At 39.3% G+C, this 9,691-nt stretch overlaps 1 protein-coding gene across 1 annotated transcript; it reads right to left on the minus strand.

The window, feature by feature from the left end:
• Positions 1-271: 271 nt before the first annotated feature.
• On the minus strand, positions 272-9,514 carry CUNH6orf163 (chromosome unknown C6orf163 homolog). The gene is made up of 5 exons (XM_019520375.1): positions 8,417-9,514; positions 5,822-5,916; positions 4,096-4,203; positions 2,488-2,690; positions 272-792 (listed from the first exon to the last, which is right to left on the minus strand). The coding sequence occupies exons 1-5, from the start codon at positions 8,562-8,564 to the stop codon at positions 294-296; spliced, it is 1,053 nt and encodes a 350-aa protein (XP_019375920.1). The 5' UTR covers positions 8,565-9,514; the 3' UTR covers positions 272-293.
• Positions 9,515-9,691: the final 177 nt, after the last annotated feature.

Below are 9,691 nucleotides of genomic sequence, written 5' to 3' on the forward strand. Positions count from 1 at the left end.
AGTAGCTGAATAGATTTTCTTACCACTTAAAAGTATGAAATGAACAGTATGACATTTAAAGCTTAAAAAGAACAATTTTTGTGAATGTATACATAAGTAAAAATAAGTGATTATAAGTTAAGGTGCAATCTTAGCTATATTATTTGTGGGAATGACTATTCATGAATCATTCCTGAGTTTGGCTCATCCATTAGTCATTCAATAATAGCAATGCTTACTTTTCTTTTTGGCTTTTCCTACAACCACACAGTTATCATGCAGTGCACAGAAATGTCTTTATTCTTCATCATTCCCTACTTGTGATACTGCCCTGTCGTTACAGTAAATCTTACACCCATCTTATGAGAGGCCTTAGATTCTTCGTCACAAGGCTTAGCTCCCTTTTCTTGATCAGTGTAATCAGTTGTCTTTCGGAATGGCAGGATAAAATCTGCTTGTCCTGGAGACAACTGAGGAAACGTAACATCAATATATTTCTGAAAAGCTTGTCTTGTGTCTGCTATTTCAGCTTCCAGGCTGTTTTTCCAAACTGTCATGTTTTCTAGTTGTTGGTTCAGAGTCTGTATTTGAGCTTCTGTTTCTTTCTGTTCGAGCATTGTTTCTTCTAGTTTAAGCTGATGTTCTGCTTTTGCTTCTCTGAGCTGCTTTTCAGTGTTCTCCTGATTCTCCTTTTGTGATATGTCCAAAGCAATATTCATTTCATACTGTTTTTCTTTTGTTAATTGATCAAACTTCTTCTGATACACTTCTTTAGCCAATATCTTAGCTTCATGGAGCTGCTCCATGTGCTTTCTATAAAAAAAGATATATTATTGAAGATTGTTAAAGAAAAATAAGTACTTTAGCACTGTGCAATGCTAATGTGTCTTATGCAACTACAAATACAAGTAAAATTATAACACAAAGTAGAAGAATGATAGGAATAAGCAGAATCAAAAAGTCTTTAAGGGGGAAATATTCTCCTTTGTACAGCAGACAACATTTTTGTGTCTATTGCCTGTTCTACTTTATGGAGAACTTTTAATATTCAGTAGGCTACATAGGCATTTTGCTCAGGAGAATCAGAAGAGGGTAGCTACATTGGTGTGGAGGTGCTATCTGCATAAGAAAGTTCTACGGGATGGGGCCTTGTTTTCATAGTGAAAATGAAAATTTTAAATAATATAGCATAACAAAATGTGGCTCTATTTGGAAAACCTGTTGAGAAGGGAACATTCTGTCATAACAGATCTGTGCTCTGAACTGTCAGAGTTATTTCTGTTGGTTTTGGTGACAAAAGTAAATTTTACTATTCTCATATCATTGGAGAAGGAACACGATATTATGATGAGTCAATATTAGCTTAATTAAGTAAAGGCAGAATTTGCCCTCACTTTCACCTGTCAAATTCCATTTAATTCAAATGAAGAAAATGGGTTTTGCACAAATGTAACTGAGGGCTGAGCTGGCTTGTAAAATTAATTTCTAGTGGTGATCTGTGTACCACGAGAAAACCCCTTAACTTTCAGACCCTACAATAAGTTTGTGGTACTGGCAATTAGAAGCAAAATACTGTTGTACTTCTAAATTAAGTGAATTTACATGAAATCAGCAAGACAATAGTAAGACTAAAATTCTAAATGGCCATTTATAGTCCCAGAGTGGGTAACAGAATTGCTTCTACACTTTAGTCAGGTAACTCAGAATTGATTGCAAGCTGAACTTTGGGGCTGCATCCAGGCAGGCATGGACGTGCGGTATGTAGTGCAGCAGACCCGTCTGTGGCACCACACACTGCACATGCAGGCATGCCTCACACTGATACCTTGTAGTATGGGCGGGGGGTGGCGGGTTGACCCCAGAAGATCCCACTCCAAAAAACAGTGATCTCCCAGGGTCAAAAAATCCACACCAAAAAAAGTGGGGTGGCACATGTGGCAGCAGTGTGTGCTGCCCAAAACCAGAGCCTGTCCAGCCAGAGCCACGCTCCGGCTGCTGATCAGGCTCCCAGCTGCAGGAGTGTTGCAGCTCCCTGAGGCTCCCAGTACCTTAGGTAAGGCTGCTGGGGTCAGCACAGTTGCTGGCCCCAGCCTCCTCTATCCCACCTGGGGTAACCTGCCATGCTCCAGAGTGTGCATGGCATAGGCATTCCCCTTGGACAAGTAGCAGTGATACAAGGTATGCTGCTGCTGCTTGTCCCTGGGGAAACAAATGGCCACGTTCGTCTGGATGCGGCCTGATTGTCCACTAGGTGAAATATCATTCTGTCCTTGGTGCCTGAGAAACATGTATGTCTTCACATCATTGTCCTTAGTTATATATCCATCTGTATGCTTTGTGTCCATTCTAGAGATAGAATGTGCTATTAGAATATTAGTGTTTAGTTGTTTTGACAATGGACACCATAGAAAACCCTACACAGAGTGTTTTAGTAACTTGAGGCATACATTTTTGTTTATCTTTATAAAAATGAACAAACTGCTGAACTATAGAAAATGTCAAGAATACTTTTGCTGTTTGGCCATTTCTTTCAGTGCAGACTCCCTTTCCTGTCTTCTGGCTTCAGCTACAGCTTGCATCTTTTCCAGAGCACATTCCATCTGGACGCGTTGAAGTTTGTGAGCCATGCGCTGTTCTGCAGCTTCAGATTCCCTCTTCAATTCATCTTCCAGATACTGCTTCATAACTTTTCTTGTTTGCAACTCTGTTTCCTTAAAAGTAGTTTTAAATAGTGGGCAACAAAGTATTTTTTAATCTCTCATTAAGCCCCCACACCTATAAAGCTCAGAGGGAAAACAGCATTTCAATAAATCACTGAAAGAAAACAGCCATAACTCATTGTATAAAACAGCTCATCTTGTCTTGTACATTAAGGTCTATCAAAAATACTTAAACTGATGGCAAATGAATGAATTGTCAAATATTAGGAATTCTGAGATTTTGCAAAAGCAAGAGACATCTTGGAGCACAGCCCAGGACTACAGAATAAATTCCCAGAGGAACTGAGGGCTGTTGTAAATCTCACCACTTTCTATTCCAAATACCAGGATGATTTCTTTGACCTTCTGTATATAGGTATATAGCAGTGTGTGTGTGAGAGTAATGCTGCTTAATATGTTAGCTGGAGGTGTGCAGGTACTACAGTGCTGACAATAGTTTAAGGACTAATAGCATCAATATATAAAACAAATAGAATACACAGAATATACTTATAGAATATAGAACAGGATGTTGTAGAAACTTAATCACTGTTTGTAGTTGTTTCCCTTTATATTAATATTTGTCTTTGGAACTTGGGTCAATAGCGACACGCATAAATGAAATCGAGTTTCTATACAATAAAATATTGCAGTTTTCCTGTTCAATTTATAAATGTTTGTATAGTAACATACTTTCAGATGTTTCCTCTTTTAACTCACTTAGGCCCCAGCTCAACAAACAAGTTAAACACCTGAGCTTCCATGACAATAGAATGTAAAACTGTACTTAAAACTGAGCCCATGTTTAACTGTTGTGCTGACTGCAAAAATGATTTAATCATATGATTTTAAAGTGGTTTTCTAAACTGGTGCCCTACTGCACATCTGTTAGAAAGCAACCAGATTTCATACAATAAAAAGAAAAGTACAAAACACTACCCAAAAATCCCACCTGGTCCTCCTCCCCACCAAAAAAGCCCAAGTATGTGTCCAGGCAGAACCAAATAATTTAGTACAAGTCTAAACCCAATAGTCCAAGGCAAATTCTCTCACCCAACAGCAGATGTCAGACCCCAGCTGAACTGAGAAGAAGGGCATACAGAAACATAAATCCTTTTTTTTTAACATGCAGTAAGGGCATCGGCAGATGGTCAAAGTATGTTAACAGGATGCTGGGGACTTACTCTGTAATAACTGACGTGCACTAACTGCCTGGTCATGTTTACCCCATGGTAAATAAAAGTTAAACCATAGTAAGTCCTCTGTGTCCTGGCTAGTAACTCACTTTAATTTGACCATTTGCCCATATACTAGACACCCTGTATATATATAGTTAATAAAATAAATCAGTTACACACTTGTACATTTCTACAGTAAAATATTTGGTATATTAAAAACAAAAGTAATGACTCCCAACCTTTAATTCCTGTTCGTGCCTTTTTTTAAGGTATTCTACAAATTCATTGTGTTCATCTGCTGCTCCCTCAAGGGCTTTTTCCAGTGCATCTTCTTTTTGTATCTCAGCCTTTAAGAAAGGTCATAATTCAAACAGTTAGCTAAAGGACAAGGACCAGTTATCATCAATAACTCTATTGTTTTCCATTTAAAAAATAGAGTGCAATAATTTGAAATAAAGATGATGAAATGCCTTGTGAGTTTGTCCCATTGGACAAAATTAGTCATTGTTCTTTCAAAAACTGACATACAGTGATCACTGTCAAAATGTTATTTGTTAACACTACTACCCATATAGTGGAGTTAAGATAATACAGCCATGATGTATTTTAAGTTATAGGGCACTCCCAGTATCTCACATAGTACAGCGTGGACAAAAGCTGGCAAATGCTGATACTGTGGCCACAGTGCATTTCAGATACAAGTATTTAAGCAGATATAAACTTACTCTTCATAATGTTAACATACAAGTGTTGGAATATTTTTAGAAATGTGCCTTGTTGAGCATGCACAAAAAGCAGTTTATGAATGCACAGCTTACTCTTAGCTGCAGTGGAATTAGTGGGAGTTTTGCTTTTGACTGTTTGGGGCAGGACTTGCTATTTGTGCAGCAACAATTTTAGACTAGGGATGTCAAACATATGGCCCATGGGTCAGATCCACTCAGTGGAGCCGTACAATCAGGCCTGCAGGTTTCTGGACTGACCCTCCAAGCTATATGAGGCAGATGCCAGTCCCAGCCCACGCTCTGCATGTGGCACATGGGCTGACCCAGCGCTGCATGCAGCACACGGGATCCATCCAGGGCATTGGCTGCATACAGCAACTCGCCACAGCCCTGCACATGGGCTCCACTGTGCATGGGTGACCTGGGACCCCATCTGGACTGGCACTGGAGCCAGCACAGGGCCAGTCTGGTACAGCACTACATTGCAGCCCATGCTCTGGCTCAGCCCCTATGCTGTTTGCAGCTCCGGGTCCAGCCCACACCACATGTAAGGCAAGCCCTGGAGTGAGGCTGGCACATACTGTATGTATCATTCCAGCTGAACCTGGTGCCATAGATGTGGCATGCAACATGGTGGGGTTGGTCCCCATCTGGCCCTGACTGTCAGGCCAGATGACTGTCAGGGACCTTCCTCTGGCCTGTGGAGCCAGATGAGTTTGACACCCGTTATGGACTTATTGGGTGCCTATACACAAACAGCAAGGCTGCTCCAATGTGCTGTAATAACACTGCTTTGGAGCACGCTGCATTGGAGCAGGCTCAGTTAATTGAGTCTCCTGGAGCGTGCTAATTACTGCTTTCCAAAAGACTCCAGCGTCTAAAAGACTCATTGAACGAGCTTTAGTTAAAGCGACCGTACCGCCATCTTTAAGTGCAGGGTTGCTGATGCACAAGATACTTCAGGCACTTTAATTAGAGTGACTCTCAGAGCTGCTCTAATTGAAGTTCACCTCCCTCCCCCACTCCCAGATCATGTGTATAAACATCCATTATTGCCAATTATATAAATAGGCATTTGGAGTTGGTTAAAACACACAAACTCCAAAAATGAAATGATTCAATCAAGACTATGTGATTTGAGCTCAAAGGACTTCATCCATAATAACCACATTATGATAAACATTCAAAAGACTTGAAAGGACTCATCAACCTGGACTGATAGTGGTATAACTTTATTTACCGCGAGCCGGAGGTCCTTCTTCAGTTTTTCAAGCCGTTCTTGTATTTCTAACTCCTTTTTTTCATGTTGTTGTTGCTGAAGCTCTGCTCCAATTTCTATGTGCATGACAGAAATGGATCATGAACAACATGCTACATGTATAAAGAAAAGTGTAAACTGTTTCTGACCCTTTGCTTTATTCACTGTTCAAATAGAAATGGTACACAAACATGAATCCTCAGTTCACTTATTATCACATACATGTAATTATACATAGTGCTATAAGTGCCATGGTATATGCAGTGCTTTAAACTCAAGGGCTTAGGTCTTGATCCAGTAAAGGACTTCAATGCCTACAGCAACACTTAAGCAGAACTGAAGCTGTGCAGCTGTTCAGAAAATAATCCCAGATTAATTGGGCTAGAAAGAGGACCATGAGTCTATAGCCCACTGGCTATGGCACTCATCCAGAAGGGAGGAATCTGAGATCTGGTTCTTGTTCCCATGACTGCTTATGCATTTTACACTGAACAGGATAAATATATCTACAACTCCAAAACATCACCACCCATGTTCTGGACAGGTAAAAAATGCAGTGGTTAGGAGACTCTCCTGGAGGTGACAGCATGTGAAACCTCTCAAACTGAAAGTAGCCCTGAATCCAGGTCTCTCACTTCCTAGGCAAGTGCTTCAACAACTGAAAGATCATTAGATCTTAATGAAAATAGAAGAAAAGGAATTATCACATGAAGCTACTTTCATTTCCCAGCCCAAACAAGCAGGTATTCATTTACCATTGCATTGACTGGGGCAACCAGATACAAATCCAGAGCAGAGCTTGAGCTCACACCTCTGGAGCCATGGTGAGATACCTTAGGCGCACACTGTGACAGTATCAGGAGGTTACAAATTTAGACATTTTCCCCACCTCAGTCAAATAAATGTGGTCTCAAATCTTTTATGGATCTATTCCTAAAATTTTTTCTGAGAGAGAATTAATTTACATCAGGAAAATAAAGAAAATTAAAAGAGTGAATAAATTCAGTAATAGATTAATTTAAAAAGAAAAGGAGAGGAAAATACTTCAAAACAGAGTATTTTAAGACACTCCTTAAAATGTCTTAATGTCTGTATCACCCACAGCTTCTGTAGAGCACTGAACACATACTTGATACTTGAAATAAGTCTTCGTATTAGTTTAAAAAATAAGTACACCAAGCTTTATGCAATTACTTTTTGTAAGTCATGATTAAATATAGGAAGCATAACTCCTATGATATATAAAATCACTATTCAGGATATTTACAACAATAGGGCATATACCAGCTTAATTTATTGGTATATTTCTAACTCTTGCTATTAATACTAACAAATTAACATATATTTTCTTCCAATTTTTAAATGATTATTGAAGTATTATGGATAATTTAATTAGAAATTTAGAGAGAGACTTATGTGGGAGTACAGTACTATCTTGAGTTATTCTGGCAGAATCTTGCTTATGAACTTTCCATAGCAAAGCTTGTAACTTTGTTTAAATATTAATTGAAAACAGTTATACTCGACATCATTGTGACCACGGTGTCCATAGTCATCATGAGGTAGTCTCTAACACAGTTATTATTTTTCTCTCAAGCTATCAAGGTATTAAGGTGTCCAGATACAGAACAAAGATTTAAAAGCAGACTCCACTAAGATTTGTGTAGGTATAAAGGATCCTGAGTGGATCCCTCTGCAAGGTGAAAGGACAGTATGATCCAAATATGATTCTTCTCCATCCACTTGAGCCTTACCAACAATTTTCACATATGTTCAAAGGTAGCTTTCTCTTGTTCTTTATAGTGGGCAGATCTTAAACACCTTCAGTTACTGCTGTTTACTTGAGAAAAATAGTTATTTGTTGTAGCGTATTTACAGGCAGCCCTCGACTTACAATGCTTCAAGTTACAACGTTTCACGGTTACAATGTTTATAAATTGACACCCTTTCAACTTTCTGACATCAGTTTAGACTTTACAATGCTTGATCTGATGCCAAGCCACACCAGCGAACATCTGTTCAAACTTCCTTGGACATTTTCTTTAAGAAAGCAGACAAGACTCCAGAAAAACCTGCAGTCAAGGCTCCTGAGAAGACTCCAGCCAAGAACGCTTCAAAAAGTCCAACCAAGAGCCTTTCGAAGAGTCCAGCAAAGTCACCTCAAAGAAGTCCTTCCAAATCAAGATGATTACTATTTACAATATAAATACATTAATGTAGCGATATTACTCATCTATAATTGATCGAGCACAAAATTCTGGGGTATTTCTAGTGAAAATAGGGTATGGGGCCTTCGCTCAGGAACCAATCCCCCATAATAACATTGTTTCTTATGAGAAAATTGGTTTCGAGTTACAACGTTATGACTTAAGACGCGGTTTTCAGGAACCATTTGTGTCATAAGTCTGAGGACTGCCTGTATATGTATTCATAAGTATATTTTTCTCTGAGCAACAAGAAAGGCCATCAGACTTAAGCTGTAAATGTCTTGTGAATGTTGAGAGTAGGTGTAGAGAGCTACAATTTGCATATTCCTGGTTCTAGAATTACAAATGAACAATTTGGAAACAAACTTACCCAATATATCCCGGTGCGTATAAAACCGTGTTTTGTAAGGCTTATATTCCCGAATCCGTTCAAAGGTGGCAGGACTAGGAGGTGGTGGTATAATTTTTGAACAAACGGCACAGCAAACAAAAGAGTTTAAATCTGGATTCCTAATCATGGCTGTATTCAAGTAGTTTTATCTAATTAAGGAAGTTACTCAAATGTCAGAATTATATTCTAGTTGAAATAAAATCAGGCCTCATTCTTGCCAGTAAAAGAAGGTTTACTTCTTCCACAGAAAATGTGCTGGTCAGTAAAAACATAGAATCATCCACCATTATTTTTTAGGGTATCTAAAAGATTCGCCTGCAGGTTAGGAACACAAATGCTGAGGAGCTCAATCCCATGATGCAGACAGATGATGAGAAAAGCTTCATTATCTGACCTTTTGCTGTCTTAAAACAATCTCCTACCTAGCAACTGTTACTAGGCAGGACAAGCTTTGCTCACAAAAGCACTTTGGTTTGTGTCTGGTGTTAGACCAGCATCTCAGCAGACTTTTCATTCATTATTTAAAGAACGTCAATACTTTCAGTTGACACCAAGCAGTTTAAAGGGGTTTTTAAAGTATGTAGTACCGGCTTTTGTTTATAGGTTTGGCTTGCAGTGGTTTTGGTGAACAGAAATGTCACCACTGCTAATAAGAATGGGAGGCCTGCCGTCTGAAAAAAGTCTCCATGTAAAAAATCATTTTGATTTATAGTTCCTGCCAGGCTAACTAATTTTCCTGTTAACTTCTCTTACTATCACTGAGAAGGAAATCTACAGAAAAATGAGGAAACTAAAATGCACTGATGCTATTTTCTTGCCCCCAATACACGTATAAGCAGCTGTGCCGGGGAGTGGTGAGTGTACCTATTTTGTGACTCTAGAATTAGCCTGTATTAATCTCAATGTGCATGCTGTTTTTATAGGAATCGGATATTTAACATTTGATGAATGACAACACTATTCTTGTATTGCCCATCAATCTACTATATGGCCACCTCCAGATGAGTGAGCACGTGCCTGTTGCTGTGCTTCAAAGCAGTTTGAGATGCCACAGTAGGTACACTAGGAATGAAAAAATGTTCCGCACGGACTCATTTTGATACCAGGAAATCCTAGTATCAATGAAATCCTAAATCCCACACTGGGAAAAAGCGGCGCAAGGCACATGCAGTGGTGGATAGACCTAGGCTCTGTCCCAGATAAGCAGGGATGTGGGGGTGGGGGACTGTGGGAGTGGCAGGGACTGTGTGGGTG

Source organism: Gavialis gangeticus, unplaced genomic scaffold (genome assembly GCF_001723915.1).
Source record: "Gavialis gangeticus isolate Ggan-Ray unplaced genomic scaffold, GavGan_comp1, whole genome shotgun sequence".
NCBI classification, from domain to species: Eukaryota; Metazoa; Chordata; order Crocodylia; family Gavialidae; genus Gavialis; species Gavialis gangeticus.

What these genes read in the sequence shown, in the direction of transcription:
- CUNH6orf163 (XM_019520375.1), bottom strand. Translation starts at nt 8,564, where the DNA reads ATGATTAGGAATCCAGATTTAAACTCTTTTGTTTGCTGTGCCGTTTGT. An exon ending in TACGCACCGGGATATATTGG is followed by an intron (nt 5,917 to 8,416) that starts GTAAGTTTGTTT and finishes TCATGCACATAG; the next exon opens with AAATTGGAGCAGAGCTTCAG. An exon ending in GGCACGAACAGGAATTAAAG is followed by an intron (nt 2,691 to 4,095) that starts GTTGGGAGTCAT and finishes ACTACTTTTAAG; the next exon opens with GAAACAGAGTTGCAAACAAG.